Genomic DNA, 19,604 nt, shown 5'->3' on the forward strand with positions numbered 1-19,604 from the left:
CTTGATAGTGAATCTGCATCGGAGTGTTTGCGACCGCTCTTATAGACGATATTTATGTCGTATTCTTGCAACCTGAGAGCCCATCCAGCAAGTCTTCCGGATGGATCCTTAACATTGGCCAGCCAACATAAAGAGTGGTGATCTATGACTACCGTGAAGAGTTTTCCGTAGAGGTATGAACTGAATTTACTAACTGCCCAGATGACGGCTTTTTCGGTGGTGGAATAGTTCCTTTCAGCTGCAGTATGATGTTTCACCTGGATGCATAGGCTATTGGTCTTTCTTTGCTATCGTGGATCTGAACCAGTACTGCACCGATGCCATAGCCGCTAGCGTCGGAATGTATCCTGGTTTCTGCGTCTGGAATAAAATGTCCCGAAACAGTGCCACTGGTCAGCAGCCTTTGAGCGTTGCAAAAGATTCAATCTGTAACGCGTTCCAAGAAAATTTTGCATCTTCCTTCAGCAAGTCATGCAGGGGCTTTGCGATATCTGCGAAATTTTGGATAAGTCGTCGGTAGTAGAAGCACAAGCCCAGAAAACTTCGGATATCGGCGATATTTTTTGGAACAGGGAACGTTGCTACAGCCCCTACCTTTTGCAGATCGGGATATATCCCATGTTGATCGACTAAGTGTCCCAGTATAGTCAGCTTCGTTTTGCCGAATGAACATTTCTTGGAATTTAGCGTCAGCTCTGCTCTTTGGATACATCTCCATCTGCTTCCCGTAGTTCTGAATTCACATATTCGCTTTGCGGTGTTTGCTTCAATTACATAATCGGTTGTGGCAAACAAGGAGGGCTCTGACTTATTTAAATATTTATTGTCTGGAAGGATTTCTGCAAGCGTAAGTTCTTGATTTCCACAATCGATAACGGTATCGGTGGCACGGAAAAAGTTCCATCCAAGTATCATTTGATGACTACATTCAGGAAACACAAGGAATTCAAACGGCTTCTTAGTCCCATTCAAATCAACTTTTAATACACAGCGTCCCGAGGCGGCTACAGTTTTAATACAGGTCCATTCTCAGCAAACATAGAAACATTTAGCTGTCGACGTAACTCTTCGAATATGACAGAATAATCGGCACCCAAATCAACAAGGGCTTTCACACACTGTCCGTTCACGATGATAAAAGTGTTATTCCTTTTCAACTTATAAAAATGTAATTCTTTTTCAACTTAGCTGCGGTGTACGTCGGAGGATTTTCTTCAGCTGCGGTCTCACCTTCTGTACAGGTCGCTTGAGCTAGTTTTCCTCATTGGTTCGGCGTGGGGAAAGGCTGGAACAGCGTACTGGTGACTGCGATGGTCGGCGGTTGAGAGAGCGTCGCGGATAAGGTGAACTGCTCCTTATTCGGGAAGAACTAGGTTGTGCATATTCGTCGTCGAAGCTGTATGTAGATTCAGTATCCCTGTCCGGTCGAGGGTTGGACGTCTTTGCGGCTCTTACATTTTCAAATATCTGGCGTCTTTCCCTACAGTACCTCAGAACACGTCCTGGGCGTCAATAATGAAAACACAGAGGCACATTATCGTCAGTCCTCCACAGATCTGTCCTACGTCGTGGAGCAGTTCTCTGGCTGGCTTCACGTCTTGGCTGCGACCTAACTGGAAGTGAACGCTGGGTAGTGTTTTTGCTTCTCCTTGCTCCTGTGAGTGGTGCCAGTATAACCTCTTCCCGAACCATAGATGCTATGTCATTCGGTGTTACGGGTTTTATTTCCGTGTAGCCCTGAACTTGCGGCAGGACCTTCTGAAGCTCTTCCCTGACGATGGCGCGCACTATAGATCTTAGTTCACCGGCGTCCGCATCGGCCGACACCGCGGAGATATTAGGCAGCCTCTGGAATCGTGATCGGGCGATACGTCTTCGTCGAAGGCTTTCTATGTGACGGCAGCATTTCACGAAGGCATCGACGCTGTCATAGTCCTGGGACGACAGGATCTGGTACAAGTCTTCGGCAATACCTTTCATGAGATGGACCACTTTCTCGTCTTCACACATGGATGGGTTTACTTTTCGGCAGAGAGCGAGAACATCTTGAATGTAAGCTTCAGACGTCTCATCAAATTGCTGGGCACGTGTGAGTAGTATTTGTTCGGCTTGGCGCTTTACATCAGCTGTTCGGGAAAAGGTGTTCTTAAGAGCAGTCCTGAAAACAGTCCAACTGGTATATGTGTCTTCATTATTATCAAACCACTGTCGAGCGGTTCCGCCAAAGTAAAAAATGACGTTCGCCAGACACATTTGATCCACCCAGTGGTTATAGTTGGCGATTCGACCAAAGTCCTTGAGCCATCTATTAGTACCTTCTTGGCTGTCCCCGGTAAATATACACGGGCTTCTGGGTAGTTGGTACGTCAGGATCGGTATTGGTGCGATATTACTCGATACGGAACAAGCTGATGCTGGAGGATTCTGCTCGGTTTCCTTCTCATCAACCATCTTTCTCGATATTTTACGCGAATCTTGTAAGAGTTCAAATTCAGGAGGAAGTCTTCGAATCCACAGGCTTCGACATAACTCTCCCGTAGTAACTGAGAAATACCCGGAGCCTCCACCAAACTGTCGCGTAGATGAGGGAATCATACAAACGAACAGGCAAGTACTCAAGTCTAAACTCAAGACTTTTTATTAACTCGAATTGAATGAAGAGCTACTTATATATAGCTGGTGAACATTTTGGAACATTCCAGATTTTGAATGTTCTGGAAGAATAAGAAGGAAATTTACATAAAAACCAATTATTAGGCATCTTGCCGTTGATGGGTTTCGAACCCAGTACCTTCGGCTTTCGAGTCCTGCGTGTTCTCCGCTAAGCTATGAGGAGCTCTGTCGAAAAGAGCAATTTTCGCTGCAATATCATACCTACTAACTATGCTATAAAATGGAAATCTGCTGACAATTGTAAGTATAATTTTTTGCATATAAAAATGTAAAACTTGTAATAAATAAAAACTAAAACAGTTTTCGACCAAAATTCATAAAATTTGACAATTATATGGTATGGATTGTAGTGAAATTCTTATGATTGTTTAAAAGCCTGAATGTTAGAAATTCATATGAAATGTGATATGTTAACTACAGTTTGTTGAATTCTATATGAATTTAAACACCACCACTTGACTGTGTTATTGTTAAAATTAATATAAATACAGTACAAAGTCCAGTGATCTAATATCCAAGCTTCTGGATCACCAGCAAATTATTTTTTACAAACACTTTTTTCGTATGCTTTACACACGTGCATTTGATATATTTTCATAATAAAATACATGAAGAGTCCTCATCCTTAATTACATTTTGGCACTAAATAACATACCTCTAAACTGGAGAAACATTTATTAGCACAAATCTGCAAGATTAATAATTTGACTCCACAGCGGCCTTTTTGCTTGGCATACATCTCAAACCAAAACATTCTACATTACAAATCTTTATTATATCCCCCCCCCCATTATCATAGGATTATCAACATATGGCAGCTTGAGAAATTACTCATACATTACATAAATTACTCATGATGTCTAATGAATTTTTTTAAAATTTTTAATATGAATAACTGAGTATCAAAGAGCATTGTAACCTTTTATGTTGGCAATTACTGCAGATTTAGCTAACTGGGCTGCAAAGTGCTGAGTGTTTTTATGAAGAGAAATTTAACAGAAACTTCTTTCCATATGCAAAATACAGAATTTGTATATGATGTTCACAGTACTTTTAACTGCCAAGGTTACTTGGCAGTTAAAAGTACTGTTTGAATCAAGAATAATTGATTTGTTACTTAGATAAGTCCAAGATCAGTGACAGAGGTGGTGAAGCAGAAAGGCAAAATTTTAGAATTTCAAAATCAGCCAGAAATAAAATTAAATGCTGATGAAATCTTTAGAATTTAGGGAAGGCACTGAATGTAAAATTTTTAGAATTTAGGGCATGCACAAACTGCACTAACCCACAAAATGTCTACCCCCAGCTCTAGATAAACCTTAAAGTACATGTAGGAGTTTATTTATTTGGAACTCAAATAAGCCTTAAGCATGTGTGGGGAAATAGGTGTAAGTATAATAAATAACTAAACTAATACCGATCCAGCTTAATTTTATAAGCATATGATAAAGCAAGACAAAATTAAGCAGAATACCATGTCTGTAGTCGCCAGTCTGATGATATACTATTTCCAACAGTGTACAGCGGACACTAAGCTTTATGATGACTGTTGTGAATTTCAAGGTTTCCAGATATCACAAACAGAAAGTGAAATTTTTAACAAGCTGCAAAATTCTATTTATAAACTATAACAGAAAGTTCTATTTATTATTTTACTTCATAAAATTTTGTTAGCAATGGATTTAAAAAATATAAACATAATGAAAGATTAATCCTTTAGACTCTTTCTGGTGGCCACAATTCAGCAATGAGATACATTCTGATGACCTCACAGATCATGTGATTTATGCATAGGTAATGTAAACAAACAGCATCATTTTTTCTCTTCTTTTCTTGTGAAATGTATCTTATTGCTGCTAATAATACTTCAAACATCAACTATATCTTCTTTTTATGTTCATGGAAGACTGAAAATAATAAGTTTTCAAGTATTTTACAATGAAAAACTGCCATATTGAATCAACTAAAGCAATTCCAAAAATGCAGTTAAATCATTTATCATTTGTTTCTCACACATGCATGGATCAGTTTTGATTGTTTCTTGCACATGTGCAGATTGGTAAACGCTTGTTCCTTGCCAATGAAGGAACACACGAAATTTATTTTCCCCACAAGGCCGTTACAGAAGATGTGTTGTTATTTCTTTAAGAGCCCTGTAAAGTTTCCCCTATATCTAAAAATTGCTGTTTGAGTAATAATTTGAATGAATTTTTAAAAATTTCCATTAGCAATACTAATGTTTTTGTACTTATTTTTATTCAGCATATTACAAAAATTCAAGATACAACCAAAACTCATAAATCTGAATGCATCATATTTTATTATTTTTTTTTCAGTTCTCGTAGGGCATGTTTGGCAGCTGTACATTTGGCAATCCGTTTGTTACGGCCAACACCAACAAATTGTCCTTTTCCAAAAACATCGACTCTTACTCTCACTTTTCCACTTACGGTCATCTCAGCTCTTCTATGAGATAAAATAACAATAATATGTAAATATTTGCATATAAAACATCACTTATTTGCAGTCTTTAACAGTACTAACACAACAGTAATAAACAGTAATAAACACAACGATTATGCAAATGTAAATATTTGCATTTATTGCAATAATGTTTTGCATATACAAACCATTATTGCAGTCTAACAGCACTTATAATAAAGACAAACGAATATAATTCAAGTTCAAAAGTGTACTAAACAGAATTCAAAATATAATATCTGTTAAGTGATTCTCCTTGCCATCAAAAAGAAGCACTTTGTAAGTAAAAATCAAATTAAGTTTTTAGTTATTCAAATAAACCCATGCTTCATCAAGGAACACAATGTATTTTCATTTATGTCTTGCTATGTTGTACATCTCTGTGTATTTATCAACTGCAATGATTTCTGCATCAAAGGATTTTCTCTTGTTACCGACGATTTAACTTTAAAAATAGTACACACCTTTCCCGGGTATTTGTTTGGAGTCTCCTTTCTATGCAGGAGTAACAGATAGTCTCCATTTTATGCAGGACAGTTTTTTTCTCTTCCAACTAATAATGTTGCTTACTTAGAAATTTTAATACCATGCATTTTACAATCTCTTTGAATCACGGAATACAAATTTATTGCTTTGGAAAGTGCAAAAACATTTTCTTCAATCCACAACTTATTTACATGCAACATTTTGAAAGGAGAAGAAATTTAAAAGTAGCAGACAATAATTCTCATTTCAAATAATATGCTGTGTGCCAAAAATGTTTATTCCAAAATATTTTTTTAAAAATTCTTTAATGAAATCATTCTAAAAATGTGTAAACAGCCTCTATATTTCTTACATTACAAAAATTACATTAAGTTTTCTTAGAAACAATTATTTTAACATTTGAATTAATCTATGTTAATAGTCTGTAAAAGGCCTTCTGAACAAGTAGACCAGATAAAGATGAAAAAATCTTAAAATATACAAAAATGGGAGACAGAAATCCTGTCAGTTCACCCACAGCCTCATTTCAAATTGTACTTTATATAAATTTCAAGATGATTTTGCATCATATGGAAGAGATTTAATTGCTGGCGAAACATATTATGTTGATATATTATTCATAATGGATGTAACAGAAATTTTTTCACTGATGGTAGCAAACTTACCTAAAATTTCTCTACAGTTGCCTAAACGTTTTTTTTTTTTTTTTTTTTTTTTAAATTGCATCTACACAGTTTTTATATATAACAGCAATTCTTCTCCAAAATAACACAAATTGCAATTTCAGCAACATCTGCACTTCGCACCAAGCAGCAATCAAATCCATTATAGCTTTCAGCTTTTTAGAAAGAGGCATTCAAGGAAAAAAGAAGATCCAAACATCTCACAAACTTTTGTTAATTAGTTTTGGGAGATTATGAGAAAGATTTGAAACAATTTATGTCTCCGGTTCTCTATACTATTTACTCAGTTTCAACATTTATTCACACAGAAATAATAAGCAACAGAAATGCAAAGTATTAATAAAACAATTTAAAATAATGGTACAACATTAAACAAAAATAGTTTCCTAAATTTACATTATTATGCTCAGTAAATATGCAACTTTTAGCTACAATATATTGGACCAAACTTAATAAAATCATGACACATAAATAAACATAGTGAAATCATCCTAAGATGATTATTTGCAGTTCCATGTGCTATTGATCTTCAGTGGATATGGTTGCCTTACAGAAATAATGCACAATACTGATGTATATTTATGTTCTGAGAAATAATGGTAACTTTCAGAGGGTGGTCTTCTATAGTAGGTTACATGGTACAAGAGATTTCACTATAACTAAATATTTACGCTCTTTTTTATGGATGGATTTTAGATGATTTCACTAATTAATAACTACCTGATTTTTATACTTTTTAGTTTTAACTGATACACTATTTAAACAGTATAAAATAATATACCTTATTTAAAAAAAAGTAGCAGCTAGTATATTGTGATAGACTTCTAAGAGCAAGCAAGAAATAAGTTTGAAATATTTTCCTGAATGTTATTAGGATACTTACATATTAGCCTGTTGACAACGAAAGTTGGCTACCAACTTACCATTAAATTTTATGGAGATCCTGATAAAGATGCACCAATCATTCCTGCGGAATTCTGAAGGAATTAATGCCTATTTATTTAATAAATGAACAGCATTTGATCTGCTTCAATTTTGTGCTTCATAAAAAGACTTTCATCTACTTCTATTAGTTTGTTATGCCCTCTCATTTTACCCGAAGCTCTGCTTAGAATGCTATTAGTACAAATTTCACAGAGGTAATCATTAATCATCCCAATTTATTATGGTTTTGTCCCCCATATTCAGCTGATCGTATCATGTCCATTAATACACAATTTTTTGAAGGCAGAATAATTAATTTTCAAACTAATCCACTGCTTGCTTGGAATAAAAAAAAAAATAATTAAAATGTGGGAGTTTAAATGTGGAAGGCAGGTCTCAAATTTTTATCTCCCTCCCCCCCCAAGGTAGAAGGAAAAAATGGAGCAATAACAGTTAATTTATAGTCTCGTTCATAATAGCATAAGTGGTTTAACAAGAATCAATCAGGATTTCATCAAACCAAAGTGCAGATGTTATGAGTATGTTGGTATATCAAGTTTATTCAAAACTGGAACTAATCATACTACTTGGCAACAATTTCATGTTTGATAGGACTAATATGCGAGTACGCTTTTTAGCTTAGAAAATGAGATACTATAGATTTCAGTCAAATCAAATGAATTTGAATAAAGCAAGTTCTTCATAATGTGTTACCTTATAAAATTTCAAATAACTTTTACCTTATAATTATCAATTACGTGTTTTCTACTGTAATAGTAAGCATTTCATAGTTTTTACTTTAATAACAGTTAAATTAATCTCAATAAATTACAGTTTCCTTACAAAAAGCAGACAAAGTTTTATTTAATATAGATAAGAAAGAAATACTTAAAAGACTAGTATAGTTTTATCTTGGAATCTTTCTTTCAATACAATTATGATTTTCCCTGTTTTTTAAAATAAAATCAAATCAGTTTAATACAGTAATATTTATTTACTTACTCAAATTTGGCAGTCTGTGGTTCCAGTTCCAATAGTTCTCTAATAGGTGATTTAGGAACGTGGTTGCTGAAGTATTCTAAATAGTAGAGGCAAGAATTATACGGAAAAGAACATTATACAGAAAAGTAGGAATAGTAATGTATTTTTAATAATACACTTAAAATGCATTATAAATTATATTAATGTTATATAAAAAGTTAAATATATTATTATGTATGAATATTAAAACAATAGCAAGGAAACAAAAAATGTGGTTCAGGCTAAGAAAACCTATAAAGTGAGCATTATTTAATACAATTTCTTCAAGCTACATGAAAATTAAAAAAAAATTTGATGATGAAAATCAAACTATAACATTAAGTTAAAATCAAGATTTCCATTCATGTTTAGACATACATCAAACATTCCAGAACTTGGATTTTTCAATATTTATATGATAATGATACTAAAAATTATTTGAAAATATATACTAAACTTATTTTATACAAACTTACTTTCTGAGAATTCCTTAATTAATATTCAAATATTTTATGAAGTACAGGATACATAATCTTCAAAACATTTGTATTTTTAGTCTGTGATATCTGGCGACTGTTTGGCGATCAACAGAGCATGCTTGGCGCAGGTAGCTCTTCTTCGAGAAGGGTTAATGTATTTATTAGGAGTTGCATGTTAGCCTCGGAAGAGGAAGGTAGTAGATTGTACTATGCGGTAGGAGCGACGTACTGCTCTGAGTAACTATTATATTATTATTTGAATTATATATTTAATAAATGTTTGTTTCGTCTTGCTAAATGGTGCCTTGTTAAACCACGAAGTCATCACAACACGCTCTCTTACGAGAAAACCAGAGAGGTTAGAAGCTTAGAGCGTTGAAAACGGAAGAGGCGTAAAGTTAAGCCTAACTAACGAAAGAAGTGTTCATTTGCAAAAGAGAGTAAAAACGTGAGAATTATTTAATCGAGAGTTTGAAAGGCTTGATTCTAAAGGAAAATAGAAGAAAATGTTCAAAAACGCAAAGAAAGAGGATTTAGTAACAGTTCTATTGGAAATCGGCGAAGAAGCATCCCCAGATTTGAAGCTGGTAGAACTGAAACACAAACTCCAGAATAGCAAGGAATACATCGAAGATGCTGATTTCGTGAAAGAAATTCTGATTACTACAGTGGAGAATAGAAAAAGAAAAGAAGAAATGGAAAGAATGCAAATGGAAGAAGAAAGAATAAGAACAGAAAAAGAACACGAAATAGAACTAGCGAAGATTCGAGCAACTCAAAATGAAGGAAGTAGAAGTCCAACACCTTTAATACAAAACACAGAACGAGAAACCGAAATTTCCCTGGACAAGCTGATCAAAGGAGTAGAAACACTGACTATACCAGTACCGAAGAGAGCAGAAGAATGGAATATATTTTTCGATTCTATCGAAAGAGCATTTAAGCACAAGAAGGTTCCTGAAGAATACAAATCAGAAATATTATTGAAATTAATTGGAGAAAAAGCTTCAAATGTTCTTGTTTATATAAAGGAGGAAGATCTGCAAAATTACGAAAAAGTGAAAACTCTTGTTCTGAAGGAATATCAACCTACTCCTCAAACCTGTTTAGAAAACTTCAGAAAAACTAAACGTTATTCCGGCGAAACGCATATCCAGTTCGCTTCAAGACTAACAGCTACATGGGACTATTACTGCAAGTCAAGAGAAGTAAAGGATTTCGAAACACTCAAGGAGTTAATTATTTCCGATAAATTATTCCAAGCATTAGATGAAGAAACAGCTGCACACGTCGCAATACGCCAAGGAAATAAATGGCTGAAGCCTCAAGAATTAGCTACAGAATGTGATATTTATTTCATGGCCAAAGGAAAATCTTTCGACGAAGTTTGAAATGGAATTAAGCGATCACCGAGATTCCTGGATACAACATGTGCACACGACAAATATATTCCACCACCCATGAGAAAAGAATATCCAAAACACGAAAGATTTCACGCGAGAAGAAAAGAATGTTATATTTGTGGAAATTATCAACACATCGCGAGAGATTGCCCAGACAAAAGAAGAAAGAACGAAACTGCAGTAAATAAGAAGGGAAAGGATGATTCCAAAACTCAAAAAAATTCAAACAGAACATCAAAAGAAGAAGCCATCGTAGCTAAAGTAGACTCATCCCATCTACGATCTGAATTCGCAGAACGCATCGTTCAACCACTGCAAAAAGTAGATATTTTTATTAACTCTGAGAAAATCGAAGCTATCGTAGACTCTGGAACGTAGATAACGATCGTACATTCATCGCTCATTCCAAATTTAGAGGAGAGAGAAGGAGGTAAAATATTGCTAACACCTGCTTTCGGACAATCAATTGAAGCAAAAGTTTGCCGTGTACCTATTTACCATAAAGATCATGGAAGCAATATATTTAATTTTGTGGATACATTAATTGCAGTGACTGATAAGCTAAATGTGCCTTGCCTAATAACTCCAGAAATATACGAACTCTTGATTAATCCTGCGGCAGAAGAACCAAACGCAGAAAGAAATAATTATGGAAGCGAAAACTTACAAACTTTATTCGCCAATGCACAGTCAAACGACAGCGTCGATTCCCTCCCGCTAATGCTTATGGAGGAGAAAAACGAGGAGGAGGAAGGGAAGGAGGCGAGTGTTTATGTAAACACAGACTTATCGTCTGCTGAACGCCTACGCGAAGAGCAAGTTAACTGTCCCTCGCTGAGAGAAGCATGGAAGCTAGCAATAGAAAAAAAAGGAAATTATTTATTTATTGATCATCTTTTACATCACCAAGAAAAAATATTAGGACAGAATGTTTTTCAGTTAGTGCTTCCACTTAGTAGAAGAGCACAAGTGTTGGAATTAGCACATAGTTCCATTTTCGGTGCACATCTTGGGATAAGAAAAACAAAGGAGCGAATACGATATTCATTTTATTGGCCTGGATTAGCACAAGATGTTGAAACCTTTTGTAAAACGTGCAAAGATTGTCAGTTGAAAAGTCCAGAAAAGCGATCTGACAAGATTCCCATCACACCTGTCAGAAGGCCAGGATTACCTTTCGAAACAGTTAACATCGACATTATTGGACCTATTGAACCTTCCTCTGCTAGGAAACATAAATATGTGTTATGTCTGGTAGATCAACATTCCCGATGGCCAGAAGCCATTCCACTGAGAAGCTTGACAGCAAAAGCCACTTGCGATGCGCTTTTGGAGATTTTCATGAGAACAGGAATCCCTAATACAATAGCTAGTGACAACGGAAGTAACTTCGTTTCAAAATTAACTAAAGAATTCCAGAAAAGACTAGGTTCTCACCCTAGGTTCTCTACACCTGCTTACAGTGCTTCAAATGGATTAGTAGAAAGATGGAACAAGTCCTTCAAGCAAATGTTACATCATGTCATCAGGACTGATCCTTCGAATTGGGATAAGCACATCCCATACCTGCTCTTTGCATACAGAGAAGTACCAAACTGCACCACGGGTGTCTCACCATTTCAGCTGATGTATGGAAGACAACCAAGAGGTCCTTTAGCAGTACTGAAGTCTTCATGGTCAGGAGAAATACCTATACCACCTAATCTAAGTGAATCGGCAGTGGATTACTTACAACTTTTAAAAATAAGGTTAGAACAAGCAGCCGAACAAGCCAATTTAATTGCAAGTGATAAACAACAAAAATATGCTGAGTACTTCAATCGGAGAACAATACCAAAAAATTTCAAAATCGGAGAACAAGTTTATTTACTCATACCAGATTCAAATAACAAACTCTATGCACGATGGACTGGTCCAGGAGAAATCGTGAATCATTGCCCACCTCATTCCTATAAAGTAAAACTACCTGATGGAAAGATCAAACATGTTCATGCAAATAAAATTAGAAAATTGCAAGCTAGTGTCAATGCAGTTGGAGTGATATTTGAAAATGAAGAAGAATTTGGAGAAATTATAACTTTACCAGGAAAAGATCTCTCGACCCCCCTGGAAGATTTTAAAATAGATGCAAATCTGAATTTAGAAAATTTGAATCCGCAGCAGAGAAGAAAATTGATAGCTCTTATCAACAAACACCGAGCACTATTCACCGGAAAGCTGAAAATAGCTAAAGTTGAAGCTCATAAAATTAGATTAATACCCAATATGGAGAGGAAGAAACCTTACATTTATAGGATTCCTGAAGCATTGAAACCCAAGGTCGATGAAGAAGTAGAAGAATTATTGAAATCGGGACTAATAGAAGAAAGTAATGCAGAAATAGCTCATCCAGTAGTTTGTGTAAGCAAAAAAAATGGAGATATCAGATTGTGCTTAGATTATCGAGCTTTGAATGCAGTGACGAAGCCAGATGACTTTCCTATGCAAAATGCCATTGATTTAATGTACAGTATAGGAAGAGCCAACGTCATAACAACTTTAGATTTGCTGAAAGGATATTGGGCAATTCCCATGGAGGAACAAAGTAAAGAGTACACATCCTTCAAAACTCATCGAGGTCAATATCAGTTTAAAGTGCTACCCTTTGGATTAAGGAACGCAGCAGCAACTTTTCAGAGAGTAATGAATAACGCGCTGAAAGAATTTCAACAATTTTCAAGAGCCTATATTGATGACATAGCTATATTTTCCACGGATTTCGACACTCATCTCCGACATCTGGATAAAGTTTTTACCAAACTAGAGTCACTTGGATTTACTATCAATTCGAAGAAATGTTCGTTTGCAAAACCTCAAATTAAATATTTAGGACACATCATTGGATCAGGAAAACATCAACCAGATCCCGAGAAAATAGAGGCAATCAAGAAGCTGGAAACGCCGAAAACGAAAAGAGATCTTAAAAGTCTGTTAGGACTATGTAATTATTATCGCGATTATATCCCAGGGTATGCAGAGATCGCCTACCCACTCACAGAACTCACGAAAAATAAACAACCGGAAATACTCGAATGGAAAGAAATTCATGAGTCAACATTTCAACAACTGAAGGAACGATTAGCGATGTCAACGGAGCTGATCACCCCAACACTGCAGGATCCGTTTGTCATTCATTCTGATGCATCCCAAATCGGAATAGGTGCATGTTTGTCACAGCAAAGGGGAGAGAAGCAATTTCCCATCTGCTACGCGAGCAAGAAATTATCGAAACCTCAACAGAGCTGGCCGACTATAGAGCGTGAAGCTTATGCTATAGTATGGGCATTGAAGAAGTTTGAACCTTGGATATTCGGTTCATCGGTGAAAATTGTGACTGATCATAATCCTCTAGCCTTTATAGTGAGAAATGCTCCGCAATCGTCCAAATTACAACGATGGACCATAGCTTTGCAGAAATATAATCTCGAAATAGAACATTGCCCTGGAAAAAAAACTGTCAAACGCGGATGCATTATCCAGACTTCCCACTTGTGAACTTTGAACATTAATTTACTGTTCATCTTCACGAACATTTTGTATAGTTAATAATTAGATAGTTTTCTTTGCTTTTCATAATCATTTTACAATTTTGTGCAAATAAGATGTTTATGTAATTTGAAATAGATAGAGAAATTATTGGATAACAAATATTCGAGGTAAGTGGTAAATTTAGATATTTGTCTCCCAAGGATTTAAATCATGCTGCAGCATCATTAATTAAAAGGAATGCTAAGAATATAATTTTATATATATATAAGAAACTTAATAATTTTACTGTCATCATTGGAATAATACTAGGGTATATTTTAACATGTTTATAAAAGAAAATATCAACTTGGTTTCTTTGAATTAAGAATTGATAAATTGTTACAATAATAATAAGGTTCGGAACAAGTGAAGTTAAAAATGATTTATCTATGTTTATATATAAAAATGTGTTATCTATGCTTATGTAGTAAATTGAGGTATGTCTATAGTAATTGAGATTTGAAAATTAGGATAGAATGTATAAAAGTATATGTAGTTTTTTTTTCTTTTTCACGTTGATCGCAAACAGTTGCTAGATTTTAGTTTCCAGATTGCTGATTGATTTGTAAATAATATCAACAACAATCTTACGACGGGGGTGTGATATCTGGCGACTGTTTGGCGATCAACAGAGCATGCTTGGCGCAGGTAGCTCTTCTTCGAGAAGGGTTAATGTATTTATTAGGAGTTGCATGTTAGCCTCGGAAGAGGAAGGTAGTAGATTGTACTATGCGGTAGGAGCGACGTACTGCTCTGAGTAACTATTATATTATTATTTGAATTATATATTTAATAAATGTTTGTTTCGTCTTGCTAAATGGTGCCTTGTTAAACCACGAAGTCATCACATAGTCTAGGAAATTAGCAGAGATTTAAGATATTTCTGTACTTGTAGACTGATTGGAAAGAAAGGATTTTTAGACTCTTCATTACTTAAAGGGAAACTAATATGTTTCAGATTGAAAAATAAAGAGAAAATGAGAGAGCTGTCACAAAGAATCTTCAATACTATGTCAGTTTGCAAGCATATCTTTACTTAGAAAGTTGATGAAATTTTATGTTCATACACCATGGCAATAATTTACATTATACATCCTACATATAATCAATTAGCCATGCCATAAAATAAGAAGAGCTATAAAATTTGAGATAGGAATTACAAAATGTTTATAATTTGTTTAGTCAAATATAGCATATGACAGAATGACAGATATCTGCCTATAGGGAGCGATATATTTAAGGAGCATTTTCTATGGGACACTAGCTTGTATTCATGTTACTGAGAAAACTTACAAAACACCTATATTCCCCTCATGTAGTAAAAAAAAAAAAAAAAAAAAAAAAAAAAAAAAAAGAAAAAGCAATCCAGAGCAAACCCAAAAATGAGCCTCCAAATATAGTAACAAAAAATAGAAGCAATAGTAATAGTTCATTTGAAGATATGGTATCTGAATCTTTAGATTCAGATAGTATGGAAGTAGAAGAGGGGCTAGATGTTCCCAAGCATCTACTTCCATAAAAAACAAAAAAGCAGCACAGAAAAAAACAAGGAAGTAGAAGAGGGGCTAGATGTTCCCAAGCATTTACTTCCATAAAAAACAAAAAAGCAGCACAGAAAAAAACAAACATAAATCGTAATGGCCACCCTGATCTCATGGAACTGTCGTGGATTCCACCGAAATTTTCTTGACATCAAAAGCATAGTCAATGTTCATCACCCTGTGTGCTTGGCAGTACAAGAAACAAATCTGAAACCAGATCAACAAGCAAAACTTCGGAGGTTTTCTTTCGTCAGGAAAGATTACCTTGCAGGTGAACGTGCCTGTGGAGGTGCAGGTCTTCTCACCTCACTCGACTATCCCTCAAGTTCCCTTCCTTTGACGACATCCCACCAAGTTGTCGCTGTACAAGTAAATTTTCATATTGTTGTTTCAGTCGTTTCTCTTTATTTGCCTTCTAATGAGCACATTGATCAGCAAGATTTAAATTGTCTTATAGAGCAGCTGCCTGAGCCTTTCATCATAATAGGAGATTTTAACGGCCACAGTCCGCTCTGGAGTAGTAAAAATACAAATTGCCGAGGAAAACAAATTGAACGAATGATTGATGATCATAGCCTTTGTCTCCTGAATAATGGGCAGGAAACTTACTTCCATGAGCCTTCAAGGACATTCCATGCTCTCGACCTTGCCATCTGTTCACCATCTCTGTTGCCATTTTGCACCTTTAGTGTCGGAAATGATCTTTACAACAGCGATCATTATCCCATTTTTGTGTCCCTTGCACGAAGAAGAGCAAATCCCATGTCGAGATTCCCTCGGTTTATACTGGACAGGGCAGACTGGGAACTCTTCTCTTCCTCCACAGAGCTCACAGAGAAAATGGTAGAAGATGTGCATATCGACGACGCTGTTAAAGCTGTTACTAATACTATTATTCAGGCAGCTATGCTTTCCATTCCTAGAACATCAGGAAAAATACTAAAATGTATGAAACCACGGTGGAATCGCGACTGTCATGAAGGACTGAAGAAACAAAAAAAAGCATGGGGATTTTTCATAGATATCCTACTCTGCGAAACCTCATAGAAAAGAGCCAAAGCAAATGCTCGAAAAGTAAGAAGGCAGAGCCAGAGGGATTCCTGGATTTCATATGTGTCATCAATAACATCCTCTACACCTAGTAAACGGGTTTGGGAAAGAGTTCGAAAAGCAAACGGAATATGTAAAGACCACTCACTTTCCTTTTTGAAAAAAGATGGCCGAGTGATTAGCTCCATAGAAGAAATTGCGAATACTATTGGTGAGACATTTGCTAGCGTTTCTTCCAGCAGAAACTATTCACCTGCATTTATTTCTATCAAGCAGCACTCTGAAATAAATCCAATCGCATTCAACTCTTCCAAATCTGAGACTTACAACCGAGACTTTACTATGTTTGAATTAAGGAGAGCTTTGTCGGTCTTCTCCGGGTCTTGATGGCGCGAATTACGAAATGCTAAAATATCTGTTCTATAAGTCACTGAATGCCCTTCTCACTCTTTACAATAGAGTGTGGAAGGAGCGTACTTTTCCCAGTGCATGGAGGAGAGCTGTTGTAATTCCTATTGCTAAGCCAGGGAAAGATCCAAGGAATCCCTCCAACTATCGGCCAATTGCACTTACGAATTGCCTATGCAAGCCGTTTGAAAAAATGGTAAGCAGCCACCTAGTCTATTTCTTGGAAAAGAATAATATTATATAGCCTTATCAAAGTGGTTTTCGAAAGGGGAGAACTACCGTAGATAATATGCTCCTCTTAGACATCCATTCGAGAAGCTTTTGTAAGAAGAAGTCACCTTGTCTCGGTATTCTTTGATATTGAGAAAGCTTATGATAAGGCATGCAGATATGGTATACTTCGGGATCTTCATGAGAGTGTCTTGTGCGGCAACCTACCAATTTTCATTCAGAATTTCTTGAACGCTAGAACTTTTCAAGTAAGGATTGGCTCTCTTTTGTCGGATGTTTTTGAACAGGAAGAAGGTGTGCCTCAAGGCTGTGTGCTTAGTGTAACTCTGTTCAGCCTAAAAATAAATTCTGTATTAAAACAACTTCCTCCCACCATTTCAGGATCTTTATATGTTGATGACCTACAAATTAGCTGTCGAGGTGCGGATATGAGACATGTAGAGAGGCAGCTCCAGATCGCTTTGAACAGGATCCACGATTGGGCAAAAAGACAAGGATTTACGTTTTTGAAACAGAAGACTGTGTGCGTGCATTTTTGTACAAAGCGAGGTCTCCATCCTGAGCCTGAATTATACTTTAATGGGTCTGTGATTCCAGTTGCATCTGAAGTAAAATTTTTAGGGGTGATGTTCGACCGAAAATTGACTTTCCTTCCTCATGTCCTAAACTTGAGGAAAAAGTGTACAAAAATTTTAAATATTTTAAAAGTCCTGGTGAACATCTCCTGGGGTGCAGAGTGTTGCTCCATGCTTCGCATTTACAGAGCTCTTGTTCGCTCTAGACTGGAGTATGGCTCAGCTGTTTATGGATCCGCTTGGTCTTCAGTGTTGTTAAAACTCTAGATCCTGTTCATCATCAGGCTCTGCGGATTTGTTCTGGAGCTTTCAGGACGTCTCTTGCTGTTACGAACCATCACTCCGTTTGAGGCGTGAGGAGTTGTCTCTTTTACAGTATTTTAATATTTTATCTCAACCTGACCATCCTTATAAACTGTGTTTACTTGATAATAGCTGTGACCTTTTATTTGAGGCACGTCCATCCTGTGTGCCTTCTTTTCCTGTCAGAGTTCATCCCCTCATTGAAGAATTCTCCCTATCTGATATGTCCCCACAAGCAGTACAGAATTTTGAAATTGCACCTTGGGAAAATGCACAAATCCAGTTTCTTGATATTTTCCACAGTTGCATCAAAACAACTACTAATGAGAACATCTACAAACAAATTTTTGCTGAGCACAGGCATAGTTACAGGAGTTATGTTTCCATATATACGGAAGGATCAAAGTCGCTTGCCATGGTGGTATGTCATTTATAATTGGTGACCACATGGAAGGCAGACGTTTACACGACGCTTCCTCTGTCTTAACCTCCGAACTGACTGCCATATATTATGCGCTTTTGTACATCTCAACGCTGCACCATGGAAAATTCATTGTATATACAGATTCCTACAGTGCATTGAAAGCTTTAGAATCCTTTTCCAGCACTGAGAATCCTGTGATAGTGGATGTTCTCAAGTTGAATATTAAATCGACAAGTTGTGGATATGAAATTCTGTACTGTTGGGTCCCTGGACATACAGGAATAAAGTGCAATGAGCTGGCAGACATCGCAGTGAAATCCGCTGTTTAAATGTTCGGCTGCCTCATCCCTTAGATATCCGTTGTGCCATCAAAGAGAAGATCAGAAAGAAATGGCAGCAACTTTGGGACATTCAACTTCATAACAAGTTGAGAAGGGTGAAGCCTAAAATAAAGCACTGGGATACTACTAGCAATCGCAGGGGGAATGTTCTTTTGACTCGCCTAAGAATTATTCATACTAGAGTGACACAAAACTACCTTCTGAAAGCTGAGAACGAGCCTGTTTGTGCATATTGTAATGTTTGCCTCTCAGTCTATTACATATCTTCTGTGTGACCTTGCACTTTCCCCAGCACCACAGACCCGACTTGATTTTTCGTCGTAGGGGCGCAGGGTCGGACCAGCAGGACAGGTCACTTATCGCGGTTGTCTGACGACTTCCTGTCACCCTTCTAGAGCGCATGCGCATCTAGTCTAGTGGAGTGTGGTTGACAGTCGCCCTGCACGTGTGTTTGTTTACGTTTAGTACTTTGCTGTTTTGAGGGTAGCTTGCCTCCAGTGTCCCTTTTGATACATTTCTGTTGTTTACGATTGACAGTCTAGCGACTTTATCTACGCACTTATCATTCCCACTATCCCACTGTTACGTGGATGTTTCTCTAATTGTTAATTGTTATTTATTTATTTATTATTATTTAAAAAAATTTTTTTTTTTAATTTTACCGTTGCTTTATGAGTACCTATTCTAATATTAATAACTATTAATATTACTGTTAGTTTTATATCTCTGTGTATAAATCCTTTGTATTATGCACTGTGTTTATGATTTGTAATAACTCCCACAAATGTGTTATATAATTCTTAATCTCTGAAATTCTGTTTCGTATTAAGGTTATGCAATAACTTTCACTTTTTTTTATTATATCTGTTATATTCTCCACATTTCCTTCAATTACGATTGTTTTATATGCTATTTATAACTGTTTTATTATCCTCATATCCTTCACTCACAATTGTTTTATATGCTTCCGTTCAGTGATTTTGTGGCTAGGAGTATTATCTTTGTTACTATTGCC

At 36.1% G+C, this 19,604-nt stretch overlaps 1 protein-coding gene across 2 annotated transcripts in view; it reads right to left on the reverse strand.

Annotated features, from left to right (window-relative positions):
• Positions 1-4,908: 4,908 nt before the first annotated feature.
• Positions 4,909-19,604, reverse strand: part of Dcr-1 (Endoribonuclease Dcr-1) — a 169,519-nt gene continuing 154,823 nt past the window's right edge. For both annotated transcript variants that reach the window (XM_085820689.1, XM_085820688.1), the window contains exons 14-15: positions 8,250-8,325; positions 4,909-5,139 (exon numbers count right to left, since the gene is read on the reverse strand). In XM_085820689.1, the coding sequence (XP_085676815.1) occupies positions 4,995-5,139; positions 8,250-8,325 (221 nt within the window). In that variant the 3' untranslated portion in view covers positions 4,909-4,994. The remainder of the gene's footprint in view (positions 5,140-8,249; positions 8,326-19,604) is intronic.

The sequence above is a fragment of the Stegodyphus dumicola genome, chromosome 7 (assembly GCF_044657685.1).
Source record: "Stegodyphus dumicola isolate Sdum_Otavi_A_Nest chromosome 7, ASM4465768v1".
NCBI classification, from domain to species: Eukaryota; Metazoa; Arthropoda; class Arachnida; order Araneae; family Eresidae; genus Stegodyphus; species Stegodyphus dumicola.